The sequence below is a fragment of the Malus sylvestris genome, chromosome 5 (genome assembly GCF_916048215.2).
Source record: "Malus sylvestris chromosome 5, drMalSylv7.2, whole genome shotgun sequence".
Taxonomy (NCBI): Eukaryota; Viridiplantae; Streptophyta; class Magnoliopsida; order Rosales; family Rosaceae; genus Malus; species Malus sylvestris.
This window is the reverse complement of record NC_062264.1, coordinates 37592200-37610650: the sequence shown is the minus strand read 5'-3', so window position 1 is coordinate 37610650 and position 18451 is coordinate 37592200. Positions and strand designations below refer to the sequence as shown.

Below are 18451 nucleotides of genomic sequence, written 5' to 3'. Positions count from 1 at the left end.
ACCACTCACAGTCACCGTCTCACTCTCACACCATAAGAAAGAAATGAAATGTAAAGAGAGAGATGATGCAAAACAAAAACAAGTTTAATATCTTTTTTTTGTTTTTCAGTTTTAGTTTTCATAATTCTTTCGTTTTATATTTTTATTTTTAATTTATTAAATTTAAAACGTTCAGAAGTATTCACTATAAATTATTAACAAAGAAAACAAAAGTACAAACTTCAGCACAATACGAATGCAAAACTAAGTTCAAATCGCAAAAAGAAAAAGTTTCAACACACATACCGAATTGTTCTATAAGGTGAAAAAGCGAAAAAGGAAAAGACAGATTTCATCTACTGCCCTCCCAATTTAGAGTTTTATATAATTTTCACTAACCGATGAGCACACTCTGTGTGTGAATAATTTTATTTTTTTTATTTTTTTTTATTAAGGAATGTGATTAGTTTTTAAAATTTTAAAAAGAGTATGAAAAAATGATAGTGGAATAATTTCTCTTATTGTGTATCAAAAGTGAGGGTAAAATAGAAAAATAGGAATATGATTGTCATTTTGTAAAAAAAGAGAGGGTAAAATAAAAAAAATTGGGATATGATTGTCATTTTGTCAAAATATACAAAATTATTATTTTGTCCTCCTCATGTCAATAGTGTGTAAGGGCAAAATTGGAAAAAAGGGACACAAATTTGACAAGGGCTCTTCTCTTGATAGAATAGATAAGTACATTGCTCCTACAAGCAATCAAGGATTCTTTTGGCAAAGCAACCATTAAAAATAAGACTTTTCAACCAAAATTGTCCCTGAAATTGATATAATCCCTCACTTCGGTCCTTAAGATTCAAAATCAATATAAGTGATTCTTGAAATTGTCTAGCATCAATTAAATCTTACAGACAAAAGTAAGACGTTAGGTCAATATCATGGACCATTTTAGTAAAAAGCCTTAAAATAAAAAATCCACATGGTCTCCAACACAACTATACGATTTAATTTAAAAAAATAATACTTAATATACAACTTAAATACAGTTCACATTCATAAATCTTCGTATTTCGATGGTTTACTCAGATGCCAGAGGTCACTTTGAATCTCTATTCCGACCCCAATTCCCTGTGATCGGGGGTGGAAACGATATGAAAGACGTTTTCCTTTTCAGTTTTAGATGCTTTGTGCCGTTGGTTCGAATGCTCTATGGTTTTTCATGTCAAAACTAAACCAAGGCAGAAGATAAACAGTCTGCAATAAGCTGCAAACCATGAGATGCTTGCATGTCTCACCGGAGAGGCGTATCTGTGTTGCCAATCTTTACATATTACTGTGTTTTTGAAGGTGGCAGCTTAGGTTGCGCCCATGCTGGTGAACTGTCGAGCCAAAGTCCTTCACCAGTTTCTTTGTGCTTAAAATCCGGAGCTTTTGGATTCCGCTGTGTATAACAGAGTAGCAAGGTAACGAATTGATCAAACAATTCAATTCGGTGTGCGTAGGAGGACAGCATGCAAGACGGACTAAATTCAAGAGGGTTACCTTATTCAATCTATTATCCCACCATTTATCCGGGTTTTCCACCAAGTTCTTCCAGGAATCCTCCCCTGATTTGAGGAGTAACAAAGTAGATTCAGACAGATTAAGTTAAGAAAATTCCAAAACCCTCCAACGGCTTAAACAGTTGCATGAAAGCATGACAGAATACAGATTGGATAATGCAGGGTAGTATACAATAAATTTGTGCAAGCTCACCTTTACTCTCTTTTACTTGTTTTGACTTCTGAATTTGAACATCAAAATGCAGGCCTTCAAGTTCTGACAAAACCGACTTTGGTGCCTTCTCAAGCCAGAGAGCATGACCACCTTCCTTCCGCTTGAAATCAGGGTAGTTTGGCTTTACCTGTAAAGGAAACAATTATGTCAAATCTTTTACCGGGAAAATCAGTCAGATAACAAAGAGTTTGTAAGGAATCATCACCAATCCATTGAGCTTCTTACTGCGGCAGTCCCACCATTGTTTTGGATTACTAAGAAGATCACTCCAAGAACCCAACGTAGAGTCCCCATCATTCCTCAAGATGGCTGAAAAACAATTCAGTACCTCCTTTTTCCTCAGTAACAAGATTATAATAAGTAAACACTTTAAACATTTATTTTATTAAGTCACCCCACATGAAGAAAATGAATGTGAAATCTTTCAATGGCTAAGAAATTACTTTCACGAGTATCTGATATAGGTTTCTGAGTCTCTGGCTTCTGACTATCTGGTATAGGTTTCTGATCAAATGTCAAAGAATCTAACTTGTTTAGGATCAATTCAGGAGTTTTGTCATTTATCCAAAGCAACTCGCCATTGTTCTTCCGTTCAAAAGCTGCAGCCTTTGGATCCTGAGCACACATTATAACAAGTATGATTAACTATTTACAAATAAAAGGAACAACATCCCCATTTATAAAACACAAGCGGTAACCCATATAGATTTGGTACCTCTTTCAACCTGATGTCCCACCACTCATGAGGCTTGGCAAGGAGATCTTTCCATGCAAGAAGATCTTTCTTCCATGATTGATCCCTGTCATCATTTACAACTGCTACAATAAAAGCATGTATGAAGCTTATTAGAGGTTGCTAATCGAAAGTAGGGTGGTATTTTCAGTTTTAGACTTCAATGAGAGTCCTAAAAATTATAGTTCCTAACAAGTGTTTTAGCCACCAGGTAGCCTTTTGTATGGCAATGACATAAGCACATGCTTCGACCAGTATAATGCTCATAAAGACAATATTCAAAGATGACCTATATAATACACGAAACAAAGCTGTCCAATATAACTGATGAAACAAAAGATCGGAAAAATGAGTAATGTCTTCCCAAAATTGAACTTTAGCAACATTCCTAACCACAATCTAGACAATTAAGAGAAGGAAGACTGCCTAACAGACCCTCCATAAAGCAGGAGTTGTGCGCATTAGAGTGCACTCAATACTTTTTCTTTTTCAGAAGAGATGGAAATTTTATTTAGTGGGGGACAGTGGACTCCATACACACTCCTAATAACCACCGACCCTTGCAGTACAATGATATTTCTCTCCCTATCTGAATAGGGATTTAGGGGAAATGGAGACTGTCTGTGAACATTACTCTTTTGAAATGGAGATAAAAAAGGTTTCTAAACCAATTAATAGAAACAATAAAATGAAGGAAGGTACAAGAAAAATGCACACAGCCACAAACATTATACAAAGTTGTGAGCACACCTAGCATGAAAAGACCAGTATAAACTCTTTGAACAGATATAAACTTTTGAATCAAAGTACTCGATAATTGTGTGTTTTAAATCTAATGCTTGTAGCTCCTAGCATATCTTCTGGGGGACAAATGTTGTCTCATGTTCTCTAAACTTCTAAGTTTTATCAAACACATGCATACAATTTGTTGATGCACAAAACCAGAGGGGTCTTGGAACAACGTAAATCCGACCGTGAATCTGCAAGAAAGTAAAGAACACAAGATGTATCGTGGTTCACCCCAATGTTTGGGCTACGTCCACACTGATGTATTTCTCTTCTTTGTATGAATGTATGGATTACAAGTGTGAGGGAAGTCCCCCAGAGAAAGAGAGAGTTTGAGAGTGTTTCTCTGAGAGGATTGTGAGGCTGAGAGCCTTTTGGTTTGTGAGAGTGAGGAGGCCCTTTTATTTCACTTATTACATATTTGCCCTTTCATTTATTATATAATTACATTTGAGTCCCCCGAGTATTTATACAAGATCTAAATACGGAGGCCCTAAGTATGGTACAAACAGTAGTCCCCCAAGTCTTCAGTCAAGAGAGTCTTTTGGCTGGAGACTTGAAATTCAGTCCATGTGTGGGCCGAAGTATCTAGATGTTGTCTTGAACTGATACTTGATATGAGGCGGTGCTCAAAGTGAAATGATGCTCAACTAGAAGTAGCACATGTTGCGAGGCTGCTCGGTTTGTGGATTATGTTGCCTTGGTTGGCTCGGCTTGTGGCGTTGAAGGTGAGGGAGTCCCTTTTATAGAATAAGGGTTCGCTCCTCAATACATAAGTGATGGGCTAAGTCCCCCAAGTATTTTTCATGAGGTTCAGTTGCGGAAGCCCAATATATGGTACATAGTGTGTAGTCCCCCAAGTCTTTAGTCAATAGAGTCTGTTGGCTGGAGACTTCAAATTCAATCCATGTATGGGCCGAAGTGGCGATTGTTCGGAGGCGGTCTTTGTATACCATGCACTAAAGCTTTGTAGGTGAAGCTTTAAAGCTAAAGCTTTTGTAAATGAAGCTTTTGAAGCTGGAGCTCTGTAAATGAAGCTTTCGAAGCTAGTTGACATGAGTGATGCTCATGAATGTTAATGTTGATTGACATGAGTGATGCTCATGGATGTTGACATGAGTGATGCTCATGAATGTTGACATGAGTGATGCTCATGAATGTTCACATGAATGATGGTCATGAATGTTTATTTATGATTGACATGAGTGATGCTCATGAATGTTTATGTATGATTGACATGAGTGATACTCATGTATAATTTTGGAGTATTGGACGTACTTTTGATCACCTAGTTGGTGATAATAGCGGGCAGGCTGGCGAATAATTTTGGAGTACTGGATGTACTTTTAATCACCTGGTTGGTAATTAATAGCGGCAGGCTGCCGAATAATTTTTTGTAGTACTGGACGTACTTTTGATCACCTGGTTGGTGATAATTGAGGGTTTGACTCTTTTGGGCATATAGGCCATCGCCCTCCACATAACATTCCAACCCATATTTTGGGCTTGCCGTTTTTTTATTTTATTTATTTATTTTTTTATGATTACCCTCTGATGGGATTATACAGATGTCTCCAAAAAATAATAAAAATAAATCACATCATTTTGCCTGATAAAGATAATAGAGTTCTTTATCTTCTTCCAGTGGTCGACACCTTTTTTGTTTTTCTCCCCCTCCAGACATCTTTTTCCTTTTTATATTCATTTTCTTCCCATTGCAGGTTTACATCATGAGGTTTGGTCAGCAGGCATGATCTGCTCCCTTTATTCCTTGCTTTTGCAGAGTTGCGTGCCTGCTATCCATAGCTTTTCTATGGGTGGTCGACAAAATAAAGAAAGCACCAACTGCTATTATCGAATTGCTTCAGCTTTCAACTAAAGAAAGCATAATTCTTTCTTTTCTCTTTTTGCTTTTGCTTTCTCTCTGTTCACTGCGTCTTCTCAAAATACCACACTTTCTGTTTGTATCATACTTAGGGTCTCCGTATTTAGATCTTGTATAAATACTCAGAGGACTCAAATGTAATTATATAATAAATGAAGGGGCAAATATGTAATAAGTGAAGAGCCCTTATTCTATAAAAAAGCCTCCTCACCCTCATGAACCAAAAGGCTCTCACCCTCACAATCCTCTCAGAGAAACACTCTCAAACTCTCTCTCTGGGGGACTCCCCCTCACACTTGTAATCCATACATCCATACAGAGAAGAGAAATACATTAGTGTGGACGTAGCCTAAACATTGGGATGAACCACAATACATCTTGTGTTCTTTACTTTCTTGCAGATTCACGGTCGGATTTACGTTGTTCCAAGACCCTTCCGGTTTTGTGCATCAACATTTGGCGCCATCTGTGGGAAACGACATGAAAAGTTGCGTCGGTTCTCTTTCATTTTTTCACCTCCGCCGTGAATCTGCACCAGCTTTCATTTTCTGATTTCTGTCAAGACCAGGAGAGAAGAAAAATAATGTGTGGGTCTCAACCACACACCACCTCAACGCTCCTCTCTTCTCCTTCAAGCCTGTGTTAGTTTCAGGAAGAAACTTTCTCAGTCCTTTCTGCAAACACATTCATCTCGCTCTAAGCCCTTCTTCTCTTCTCCCAAATTCACACAACCCAAAAAACCAACAAGCTACAAGACGCTCTCAAAGTTATCGACCTCATCACCCCAAAACCATCCCACGCGGCGCGCCGCCACCAAGGCCATCTCCAGCTCATTCAGGACTTTCTGCAGTTAGATTCCGACCACTTTACCGTCGGTTCTGCTTCCCTTGATCCAAGGCCGGACATGGTCGACCCGGATCTCCTGGATCTCTTTGGAGATGATTGGGATTATGGGTTTTGCTAAAGTTTTATTCTTGGAACGCTTGGCGGCGAACAAGAGAGAAATGAGGATGAGGAGGAGGAAGAGTGGCGGCGTCGGCGCAGACCCCAAACAACAATCCAGAGACGGAGGTTGAAGGCGAGGTCTGCTTGGAAAGCTGGTCGCCCAGATGCTCGGCTTTTACCGCTGACATTTAGACCTCATCTCCACCGGGGCGCAAACAGTCTCTCTTCCTTTTCTCTCAGTCCCTGATGCATCCGGATCTAGAGGTGGGCAAAAATCAGCAGCCAGCGAGGATGAGGGGACGATGGAGCTTATGCAAATTAGAGCTGAGCGGACCAAGAACGTCTTGATTCTCATGAGCGACACCGGCGGCGGCCACCGCACTTCCGCTGAGGCCATTCGTGATGCCTTCCATATGGAGTTTGGCGACGAATACAAGATATTTGTGAAGGATGTGTGGAAAGAGTACACAGGTTGACCGTTAAACGACATGGAGAGGTCGTACAAATTCATGGTGAAACATGTGCAGCTGTGGAAAGGTTGCATTTCACAGCACCTCTCCTCGATGGATCCACAGAGTTTATCTCGCTACTATAGCCGCCTACTATGCCAAGATTTGAAGAAGAAGTCACAAGGCTGCGTGATTCATTGTACATCACTGAAGCTATGTTACGAGATGCCGAACAATCACAAGTTCGGAGCAAAGCGGTGGAACTTTGGGTGAAGAAGCTTGAAGACATAGCTCGTGATGCAGAAAAACAGAAAAATCCGTTCAAGAAGACCAGATCGACAGTAGAGAGGAAGAAGATAAGCCTTCTCAATAATCAGTCTATTATTATTCCTTTTGTCTGCCATCTGCCAAAAGAAAGAAAAACAGAGAGAAAGCAAAAGCAAAAAAAAAAAAAAAGACGCAGTGAACAGAGAGAAAGCAAAAGCAAAAAGAGAAAAGAAATAATAGCAGTTGGTGCTTTCTTTATTTTGTCGACCACCCACAAAAAACTATGGATAGCAGGCACGCAAATCTGCAAAAGCAAGGAATAAAGGGAGCATATCATGTCTGCTAACCAAACCACATGATGTAAACCTACAATGGGAAGAAAAGGAATATAAAAAGGAAAAAGATGTTTGGAGGGGGAGAAAAACAAAAAATGTGTCGACCACTGGAAGAAGATAAAAAACTCTATTATCTTTATTAGGCAAAATGATGTGATTTATTTTCTTATCATTCGGAGACATCTGTATAACCCCATCCCCAAAATAATAGCGCCAGGGTGATCAAAAGTACGCCCAGTACTTCAAAATTATTTGGCACCCTGGCGCTATTATCACCAACCAGGTGATCAAAAGTACGTCCAGTACTCCAAAATTATTCGACACCCTGCCGTTATTATCACCAACCAGGTGATCAAAAATACGCTCAGTACTCCAAATATCACCAACCAGGTGATCAAAAGTACGCCCAGTACTCCAAAATTATTCGACACCCTGCCGTTATTATCACCAACCAGGTGATCAAAAATACACTCAGTACTCCAAATTATTCGGCACCCTGCCGCTATTATCACCAACCAGGTGATCAAAAGTACGCCCAGTGCTCCAAAATTACTCGGCAACCTGCCACTATTATCACCAACCAGGTGATCAAAAGTACGCCAAGTGCTCCAAAATTATTCGGCAGCCTGCCACTATTATATCACCAACCAGGTGACCAAAAGTACGTCCAGTACTCCAAAATTATACATGAGCATCACTCATGATAATCATACATAAAAATTCATAAGCATTACTCATGTCAATCATACATAAACATTCATGAACATCATTCATGTCAACATTCATGAGCATCACTCATGTCAATCAGCTTCGAAAGCTTCATTTATAGAGCTCTAGCTTCGAGAGCTCCAACTTCGAAAGCTTCATTTACAAAGCTCCGACTTCAAAACTTTATATACAAAAGCTCCAGCTTCAAAGCTTCACTTTCAAAGCTACACCTACAAAGCTTCAGTGCATGGTATATAAAGACCGCCTCCGAACAAACCACCACTTCGGCCCATACATGGATTGAATTTGAAGTCTCCAGCCAACAGACTCTATTGACTGAAGACTTGGGGGATTACACTATGTACCATATATTGGGCTTCCGCAACTGGGCCTCATGAAAAATACTTGGAGGACTTAGCCCATCACTTTTGTACTGAGGAGCAAACCCTTATTCTATAAAAAGGACTCCCTCACTTTCATTAGAGAGCACCCATTATTCATGTATTAAGGAGCGAACCCTTATTCTATAAAAGGAACTCTTTCAGCATCATTAGAGAGCATCGCCACCAGCTGAGCAACCGCCTCGCCGCTAACATCACTCCTAACCCATCACTTATGTATTGATGAGTGAGCCCTTATTCTATAAAAGGGACTCCCTCACCATCATTAGAGAGCATCGCTGCCAGCTAAGCAACCGCCTCGCCGCGAGCATCACTCCTAACCCATCACTTATGTATTGAGGAGCGAACCCTTATTCTATAAACGGGACTCCCCCACCATTATTAGAGAGCATCAACTCTAGCCCATCATTCATGTATTGAGGAGCGAACCCTTATTCTATAAAAGGGACTCCCTCACCTTCAACGCCACAAGCCGAGCCAACCAAGGCAACATTAGCCACAAACTGAGCAGCCTCACAACATGTGCTACTTCTAGTTGAGCATCATTTCACTTTGAGCACCGCCTCATATCAAGTATCAGTTCAAGACGACATCTAGTGACTTCGGCCCACACATGGACTGAATTTCAAGTCTCTAGCCAAAAGACTCTCTTGACTGAAGACTTGAGGGACTACTGTTTGTACCATACTTAGGGCCTCCGTATTTAGATCTCGTATAAATACTCGGGGGACTCAAATGTAATTATATAATAAATGAAGGGGCAAATATGTAATAAGTGAGGAGCCCTTATTCTATAAAAAAGCTTCTTCACCCTCACAAACCAAAAAGCTCTCATCCTCATATACAGAGACCACAAAGCCTCACATCCCCTAAACAGAGGCTCTCTCAAACTCTCTCTCTGGGGGACTCCCCCTCACCCTTGTAACCCATACATACAGTTAGAGAGAAATACAATCAACATCAGTGTGGACGTAGCCCAAACATTGGGGTGAACCACGATACATCTTGTGTTCTTTACTTTCTTGCAGATTCACGGTCAGATTTACGTTGTTCCAAGACCCCTCCGGTTTTGTGCATCAACACAATTCATTTACTATGTTTTCTTTTAGTTAAAAGTTAAAACTCCCCAAATATGAAAAGTAAATATAAAACACCAACTAAAGTACGGATTGATGAGATTACACATTAATGTACTATACTGTCAATATCTTAAGCATTTCATAGCACCATATTTCAATATTACATAGAAAAGGTAGCACCGATACTTCAGTGCGTGATTATAATCCAAGTACTACAAGGTGATAAAATAGAAGCTGAGAATCACTTGAATGAACTTACCAGTGTGATCAGTTGTCCTTTCTTCTTGTCTGTCAGCTTTAGAGCTTTTATTCAGTTGATAAGATTCTTCAACAAAGTTGAGGGTATGCACCAAAACCTAACAAAGTTAGACCTTAATTGTTAGATACATATGAACACGCATCAACTGTATACTCAACCTATAAAAAGAAAGGGCATTCGAAATAAAGAAAACACTAGAGCAGAAAATTCCACCTTCCACAATTGCTAAATTAATGTATGAGTAATTACAGCAATATTGGCTTCTAATCAATGTGACATAAACCTCAAAACTAGCAAGAAGACTGAAACTACGAAAACCGCTATGTCAAATCGACTCAACCATACTAAACCATAGTTCATGCTAAGTTTGAGTCAAGCTAACAGTGCCTTCTCATTTACACAGAGATGCAGAGAGATTACAGAGGCACCCTTGTAAACAACATGCGACAAACACTTAAAGCGCAGAGTAATGAGTGCGCAATAAAATCACTAAAAACTAAACAAATGCATTATCTCAGGGAAATCATATGAACCCACATTTCAAGTAACTACAGAAAATGGAAATTCGGCATACAGGATCCACTAGAATTTACCTGAAGACGAGCCTGGTCCTCAGCGGCACTCAAATTGTCCAAATCCAACCTCAAACTTCCAGCAACAAACACAAAGTCACTGTCTTTCAAATGCAGATCAGCGGTATGAGCCAAGTCGCCCTCAAAGACGATGGGAATCCTGACAAAGAACCAACCCAAAATTCAAAAATCCTGCATAATAACAACTACAGAAACAAACCCAAGTGATCGAATTTGGAATTCGATTTACCGAAAGGTGTAACCCGGAGAGGAACAAGAGGAGGTGAGAACGGTGGCGGCCAAGACTTTGCCATCAGGAGTACGCACGACTTGAAGAGGGGTACGCACGTGACCAATGAGGCGCACCGAATTGGCGACCTTTGGCTGGAAGGGGACTTGGGTCGGGGCCGGCAAATCGGGGTTTGGCGGCGGCTGCGGTGGTTTGGACTTGAAGCGGGGTTTAGTGACGGTGTAAGTGGTTGAGGTTTTGGGTTTAGTGGCGGTGGTGGAGAAGTGGGATTGGAGAAGAAGCAAGGGGCGCGAGAGAAGGCGTTTTCTGGTCTGTATTGCTCTGCTTATTGAATTCATGGCGGAAACCAGTCTCCTTTTCTTCGATTTGTCGGGACTGAGAGTCAGAGCAATAAACCCAAAACCCCAAACACAAGCAAAGTTACAGGGAACATCCAAAATTACGGAACCGGATCCCCTCCGGAACCGAGGAACTGAGCCTACTCATTAAATGATTAAATGGTGTGGCACATTGAATTTGATCCGACAATTGTAAATAGGAGATTTTTTAAAAAGTTACTGTTAAATCAAATTTCAGTGATTGATCCTTGGTTCAGTTTCTTTGGATGAGATCCGGTTCTCAAAGGTACCGTTTGGTAAGTGGGACGGGACGGACGGAGTGGGACGGGACGTTTAATCCCACGTTTGGTGTGCCTAAAACAGGTAGAACGGGTTGTTACACGGGATGAATTTTGAGTGAATTTTTGTTCCGCCCCATCCCCTGTAACGAATCGTTCCACATTCGTGGAACATAAAATTATAACCTCTTCGTCTACTTCTTCTTTCTCCTTGTTTCTATCTAAGGGCATTTTTACTCACTCTCTATTCTGTGCCGTCCTATTCTATCCCGTCTCATTTTATTACGTCGAATTCCGTTTGCATACCAAACGATACCAAAATTACCGCACAAAAATATCAAAAGAAAAGCACGTGCCGGTTCGATCGGGTTGCGTCAGCGGGCCGGAGCTTTGTTTAGAATGCTCTCGCACTTTCTCAACGGTTATATGCGTAGGTAAGACAGACACTGCCATCTGCTCCTGCCGCCAACGAAACATCTCAAAACTCCCGTACATTCTTTTCAATCGCAGAGAAAGAAACAACACAAAGAGAAGACAAGAAACATGGAAGGCAATGGCAATAGCAACACCCAAGACCAGAATCAAATCGTGGATGTCCGCTCGGTGGTCGAAGCCGTCTCCGCCGACGACTCCGACGCCCCTCTCTACCGAGTCGAAAGCCTCTGCATGCGCTGCGGCGAGAACGTACTCTCTCTCTCTCTCTCTCTCTCTCTCTCTCTCTCAATTTCTTCTTAGGGCTTCTCTGTGTTACTTTTTATCTTCAAATTTGTTAATTTTATTGTTAATCTCAGGGGACTACCAGTTTTCTGCTGACTCTGATTCCACACTTCAGAAAGGTATGCCTCTAATTGTTTATAAAGTTGGCCAATTTCTTCTTGTTGCTGTTGTTGTTTTGTGTACTTGAAAGTGTTTTGTTGGTTTGCAGATTTTGCTTTCGGCTTTCGAGTGCCCGCATTGCAATGAGAGGTAAAACTTAAAACTATGTGATTATAATTGTTCAGTTTTTTTATTGGTTTAGGGAAATTTTTGTTTTTGATTTTCGATTTTGTATGTTTTGTGTCGAACACAGAAATAATGAGGTTCAGTTTGCTGGTGAAATCCAACCCAAGGGTTGCTGCTACCGGTTGGAGGTGCCTTCCGGCGATCCCAAGGTTAGACTAATCAAATTTTTATAATTTGCATTATGTGGATCATTTTATCTCTTGTTTTTGTCGCAAATTTTCCGTATTTAGCTAAATTGCCAAGAAGTACTTATCGTATTGGATGCACTGATATGTTATAGTCACAAAGCTCTTATCTTTACACAATGCAACGCATGATCTTTTTTCTATTGGACATTCCCCCTCCTTCAGGATTGCTGAATTGATGAACTTTCTTTGTGCAGATGCTTAATCGACAGGTGGTGAAGTCTGAGTCTGCTACTATTAAGGTACCTTAACGTGTTCATTCTAAATCTTTAATTGGATGAATGCTGACACAGTTCGTAGTGGTATCTTTTATTTAATGTTGTTTAGTTAGTCAGTTTGGTAGTAAGATTTCCACATTCCGGCTGTGGAGATTGGGGCTGCTATTATTAATATATCCCTATTGGTGCTAATTGACACTCATAGAAAAGATTATATTTTTCGTATTTATTTTTTTGTAATCCCCTTACAAGATGATCAAGAAGAGCAAGGAAATATTGCTTAGATATGTAAGAATAGCAATAATAAAATGCTAGGTTAGTCAAACTAGAATTAATTTTGTCTGTTCTCGTTCCTTGTGGCATTGTCTTAATTATCTATTTGTATAAAAAAGGTCGTACCCAGTGCACAAGGCTCCCGCTTTACGCAGGGTCTGGGAGAGGTGAATTAATTATCTATTTGTATAAGGTAAGAAAAATGTATTGAGTTGTGCATTCTCTTTCATCTTGTGTACGCAGATTCCCGAATTGGATTTTGAGATTCCTCCGGAGTCTCAACGTGGATCTTTGTCAACGGTATTGTTTTACTTCCCCGTCTTCTCTAGTAGAGTTGGATAACTTGCTGCTTAGTGGATTAGCTCCATTCACCTTGGTAATTTTGTGGTTGGTAGTGGTATCTTATTTTTTACATGTATGACCCTGTGTAGTGATCATGATATCAGTGCAGAATCTGCAGATCAGTAAAACTTTTGTATACCTTTTATTTTGTATCTTTCTGGATGGGTAGGCTTAAGTGGTTGGTTCTCCAAGAAGATTAACATTGGAGATGGCTAGGCGTATTAAATGTATATGCAATTATATTATGCATGCACCTTAATGTTGGACCTTGTATCATCTTTTTAATTGTGTAGTTTGGTCTTTGGTGTATAATTTTTCATATATTTTGTGTCTTCAGTTCAATTTTTTTCCTTATATTTTTTAAGAAGTACCTAAATTCCATCCCCACCCCACCCCTTCCCTTTTCAAACATCTTATATTTGTCTGATAATTCAGGTGGAGGGGATATTGTTGCGAGCCGCAGATGAATTGCAAGCACTGCAAGAAGAACGCAAGGTTCATGCAGAAGTTTTACATTTATTGTTTTCTGAGATAATGTAGTTTCTCTCGGTATTTACTTACTGTCCTTTGGGTTTTCAGAAAGTGGATCCTCAGACTGCTGAAGCACTAGACCAGTTTTTGTTAAAGTTGAGAGCCTGTGCTACAGCAGACATCCCCTTCACCTTCATCCTTGATGATCCAGCTGGAAACAGCTTTGTTGAGAACCTGTAAGAGATTCGCAATTTTGAAAAGAGAACCATTTTGTTATAATTTTGGTCCTAGGGATTCATTCTATCAATATACGGTTTAAGTTGGAGTCACTTTTAAAAGGAATGCAGCTAATGTCTCATAAGTGACTTGCATTTGTGGTGGACTTTGGATTTGTCTTCATTTCTTGTCGCTATAATTTGAAACTTAATTTGCTTTTTGTTTGGACTTTTCACTGACAGAGGGTATAAAATATTATGTGTGCAGGTTTGCTCCATCCCCTGATCCATCATTGAGTATAAAGTTCTATGAGCGAACTCCAGAGCAACAAACAGCATTAGGGTATGTTGTTGATGCAGCATCGACAGAAGCAGTTAGCACTTCTGACCAAGTACAAAGAGTCCCACATGGCTCAATTGGAGCAGCAGCTGGTCATAGGGCCATTGCTCAGAGTAATAGCGCTGAAATTGCTGAATCTTTGTTTCGATACACAGCTCCAGAGGAGGTACACATTTATTAATTGTTCTATGCATTATCCACATTTATAGATTTTTGAAACATTTAGTGAATTTTTCTACTGTTTGACAGGTGATGACTTTCCCATCGACATGCGGAGTTTGTACTGCTAGGTGTGAAACTCGAATGTTTGTCACCAGTATCCCTTTGCGTCTGTTATCAGTCTTCAGATATTTAAGTCCATAAGTTGGCTCTCTTTTAAAGCTGACCTGGAACTTGTTTTAGTCTTGTGAAAATGAACCTTCTGCTTTAAATGTAACACAATTGCCTCTCTGTAGATTCAACAATAACTAGAAAAGAACACATCCCAAGCAAAGATTAAAACAATCCAGTTGGTTGTTAAAGAAACTTAGGACTTGCGACTAGAAGTCACTTTTACCTATAGAACTTCTTTTTGCAATATCTTTTTCTTCTTAACCATTTACAGACATTCCATACTTTCAAGAAGTAATTGTCATGGCATCCACTTGTGACGCCTGTGGTTACCGCAATTCTGAGGTTTGTACTAATCTTCTTATTTTGTCGATTTGTTATTTCTCCTCCATTCTTTGTTGACAAATTATGCTCTCTTGTGCAGTTGAAGCCTGGTGGACGAGTTCCTGAGAAAGGGAAGAAAATTATTCTTCGTGTGAAGAATGTTAAGGATCTTAGTCGTGATGTAATAAAGGTCTATAACCCTGTTCTCATCATACCTTGTCTTTATCTTATGATGTTTATTACAATGTTCTTATCATTTCTTGTCTTTATCTTATTATCTGTGCATATACTACTTCCACTTTCCCTCATACCAGTAACATGTAGCACTTGACATTGCTTTCCTAAAGTTGACTTGTTCTAATGGTTCTGATTAGAGTGGTTGTTGGCTTAATATTAGAGAAAATTTTGCTGCAATTTCTGCACAAATGCACAAGAATATGGAACTTTAGATTTCCATCAGACAGAAAATTGTGAAAAGGATGGGGAGTCTGGACTGGTTTATTGGTTTATCAATTCAGTAGTTTTGTTTTGCCGTTGCTTGTAGTGCTAAGTGATGTACAGATATATACTATAAGAATGTGACAAAAAGTGTATTTTTCTTTTTGGGAAGGAAAAGATTTTTGTTTGTTTGTTCTGTTTTGCCTGTTCATATAGTTGTATGCAAACAAGCATCCTGAATGTGGAGGATAACAATATCAACTTGGATGGGAATAAATGTGTGTTGATTCCGCATCCATGAGATCTTACCTTTATTTTTATTATAAAGTTCCAACCGTAATCTAACAAACTATCATGCTGGATCAGTCTGATACAGCGAGCGTGATAATTCCAGAAATTGAGTTGGAGCTGGCTAGTGGCACTCTGGGAGGGGTTGTTACAACTATTGAAGGCTTGATAATGAAAATTAGTGAAAGTAAGTGCTGATATTTCTGCCTCTTCCGTCTGTGACATGCTGTGATTTCTAGTATATGATTCGTTTAATTCCTTCCGAGTACCTACCTCTCAGAGAGTGGAATTTAACATTGGTATTTCTTCTAATTACCCAGAACTGATATGGCTCACCTGTGTTATGGTTTTGAGAGAGTGCCTTTATCATTGATTTCGCAGGTCTTGAGAGAGTGCATGGATTTAGCTTTGGAGACAGTCTTGATGAGAATAAGAGAAGCAAGTGGCTAAAGTTTCAAACAAGCCTAAAAAAGGTACTAGATGGCCTGTCACTGGAATATAGAAAAGAAATATGCGGTCTGAGCTTTTAATTTCTGTAATATTCTTTTTCGTTAGTGCATGTAACATAGATGGAAAAAAAAAATATTCGTGCAAGAAATTTATTTCGAACATTGTAAAGATGGCAAAAATTTCTAAATATGGGTGCTTTTTTTTCTTTTCGTAACGGCTGCTGAAAATTAGTTTGCTTTATTCTATCTTTTATTTTGGTTGTCTTTTTATGTATAATTATGGTGGCTTTTACTTCTTCCACAGACAATATCAATTTTTCGCTTAACTTCTCTCCCTTTGCTGCAGCTTCTATGTTTAGAAGAGCCTTGGACTTTAATTCTTGATGATGCATTGGCTAATTCTTTTATTGCACCGGCAACTGACAATATAAAAGATGACCATCAGTTGATGTGTAAGACTTCTTTCTTTCATCTCGAGTGTACTTTAAAAATTCATGGTTCCTCGTTTGTTTGCTCTGAGAGAAAATGCCATGGTTAACATTACATTAGTAGAGGATGATTGCTGACCATAAAGACGTGTTAAGAGGGAAATTGGGTTTTACCAATAAGCTATCTTTTTTTTTCCTTAGTTGGGTCAAGAGAGGATATTTTTGTCTGTTCATCTAGATTCTGCAACGTCTATGTAATTGAGTTGATTTTCTACATTGTCACTACATATTCTTGCAAACAAGATACATTCTTAGAACTACATCAGTTCTGTGTCGCCGTATGCATCTCAGGTTGTGTGGTGTCCCACAAACCTTACCTGGTATGCAGTTAAGCAGTTTTAGCTCCCTTGTCCACCACCAACGAAATTGGTTATCCTATTCTGGCAGATAACCTTCGAGTGCGATAATGATAAAATCTGATGGAATTGAAACTTTAACGGAAATTTGTATGGAAGAAAGTATTATCTTGGACTTCACAGAATTTTATTACTCTCTATTATAATCTTCGAGTGCGATAATGCTTGTCAAGTCATGTATCTGGTAAATGCTTGTGTGACAAGCAGACCTCTTATCTTTACCAGTTTTTTCTTCAGCATTTGATTTTAATTTTCGTTAACGAGTTCCTTATATTATACTGCTTGTTCGTTCCTTCACCTGATTACGACGACGCTAGTTATTGCTCTCTTACGCTTGACATTGTTTTCTTTGGTGCTGGCCGAATACAGTTGAGGAATACGAGAGGTCATGGGAGCAAAACGAAGAATTGGGTCTGAATGACATTGACACCTCTTCCGCGGATGCTGCTTACGATTTGAAGGATACCGCAGTAACAGAGCAGAAGTCCGGGGTGTAATTCTATTACCTTCGTCTCTTCCCATTTTTCGGAAAGGAAAGGAATGCTGTGTACTAATTCGAGCATGTGTAACGTTAATGTTATAGCGTTTTAATTACTATGTATGAGCTGATGCTGCTTCTCGATACTTGATGTTACGCTGTTGTACGATGTTTTTATATGGAATGCCTCTTTCTTATAAACGTCTTTGAAACGGTGGAGCTTTCCGAGCTAAAGTGGATGGAAATCTAACGGAGTCAAGGGCATGTGGAAAATTAATGATTTTAGAAAGTTGATATGATAAATGATCGCTTAAAATTTTAATTTAACTGATAAATAATAAGTGTATAGAATCATATGATATTTTGAAAATTACCGATTAATACTATGTTTTTATATAGTAAATTACATTTTACTGTCTTAATTTTGTGTCGCATAACAATTTCATTCCTTATCTTTTAAACATTGTAATGTCATACGTCAACTTAAGAATTCATTACAATGTAATAAATTTGTTATTTTTTTTGTTAAATGCTGATGTGGATGATGCAGACCCCACACTTTGCTGATATGGTATCATGTTTGAGCCATGTGGACAAAAAATTAATAAAAATTTGTTATTATTTAGGGCAAAAGACTGTTTACTACTCTCATGTTTTGTGGTTTTCAACATTTAGTACATCAAGTTTTTTTCGTCTCAGAGTCGTACCTAAAGTGTAAATTTTGGGACAGTCTTATACATCCGTTAGTCAAACTGTTAAGTTTTCTGTTAACTGTGACGTGGCGCCCATGTGGACAATGATTGGGCGCCACGTGTCATTCACATGGAAAAATATATATTTATTTATTTATTTAGAAAAAAAATAAAAAAAGACCTTCACCTTCCCCAAATCCCACCCGTGCCCACCCTCCCATCACCCACCTCTTCATCTTCAACAAATCCCACCCTCCCATCACCATCTTTGACTCCACGCTCAGGAGGAGGAGGAGAAGAAGGAAAAAAAAAACCCGGAAGAAGAAGAAGAAGAAGAAGGAAGAAGAAAAAAGGAAAAAAAAAACAAAAAAAAACCCGGAAGAAGAAGAAGGAAGAAGAAAAAAAGGAACCTAGTTCGTCCCCCCGAGGAAGAAGAAGAAGAAGAAGAAGAAGGAGGAGGAGGAGGAAGAAGAAAAAAAAAAAAAAAAAAAAAAAAAAAAAAGGAACCCAGTTCGTTGC

The 18451-nt window shown here is 39.1% G+C and overlaps 2 protein-coding genes across 2 annotated transcripts; one reads left to right on the top strand and one right to left on the bottom strand.

Moving 5' to 3' along the window:
• Positions 1 to 962: 962 nt before the first annotated feature.
• Positions 963 to 10897, bottom strand: LOC126621966 (protein OSB4, chloroplastic-like). Its single transcript, XM_050290598.1, has 9 exons — positions 10428 to 10897; positions 10199 to 10337; positions 9606 to 9702; positions 2474 to 2574; positions 2202 to 2373; positions 1964 to 2067; positions 1738 to 1885; positions 1525 to 1589; positions 963 to 1423 (listed from the first exon to the last, which is right to left on the bottom strand). Exons 1-9 carry the CDS (start codon positions 10763 to 10765, stop codon positions 1313 to 1315), a joined length of 1275 nt encoding a protein of 424 aa, XP_050146555.1. The 5' UTR covers positions 10766 to 10897; the 3' UTR covers positions 963 to 1312.
• A 566-nt stretch (positions 10898 to 11463) lies between these two features.
• Positions 11464 to 17441, top strand: LOC126621965 (uncharacterized). The gene is made up of 16 exons (XM_050290597.1): positions 11464 to 11727; positions 11835 to 11879; positions 11969 to 12009; positions 12113 to 12194; positions 12428 to 12472; positions 12965 to 13021; positions 13499 to 13558; positions 13643 to 13770; positions 14018 to 14255; positions 14339 to 14405; positions 14694 to 14764; positions 14844 to 14933; positions 15548 to 15656; positions 15851 to 15942; positions 16265 to 16370; positions 17132 to 17441. Exons 1-16 carry the CDS (start codon positions 11587 to 11589, stop codon positions 17257 to 17259), a joined length of 1500 nt encoding a protein of 499 aa, XP_050146554.1. The 5' UTR covers positions 11464 to 11586; the 3' UTR covers positions 17260 to 17441.
• Positions 17442 to 18451: the final 1010 nt, after the last annotated feature.

What these genes read in the sequence shown, in the direction of transcription:
- LOC126621966 (XM_050290598.1), bottom strand. Translation starts at nt 10,765, where the DNA reads ATGAATTCAATAAGCAGAGCAATACAGACCAGAAAACGCCTTCTCTCG. An exon ending in TATATCAGATACTCGTGAAA is followed by an intron (nt 2,068 to 2,201) that starts GTAATTTCTTAG and finishes ATTGTTTTTCAG; the next exon opens with CCATCTTGAGGAATGATGGG. An exon ending in GTAAGAAGCTCAATGGATTG is followed by an intron (nt 1,886 to 1,963) that starts GTGATGATTCCT and finishes TTTCCTTTACAG; the next exon opens with GTAAAGCCAAACTACCCTGA.
- LOC126621965 (XM_050290597.1), top strand. Translation starts at nt 11,587, where the DNA reads ATGGAAGGCAATGGCAATAGCAACACCCAAGACCAGAATCAAATCGTG. An exon ending in CTGAGTCTGCTACTATTAAG is followed by an intron (nt 12,473 to 12,964) that starts GTACCTTAACGT and finishes TTGTGTACGCAG; the next exon opens with ATTCCCGAATTGGATTTTGA. An exon ending in AACTCGAATGTTTGTCACCA is followed by an intron (nt 14,406 to 14,693) that starts GTATCCCTTTGC and finishes AACCATTTACAG; the next exon opens with ACATTCCATACTTTCAAGAA.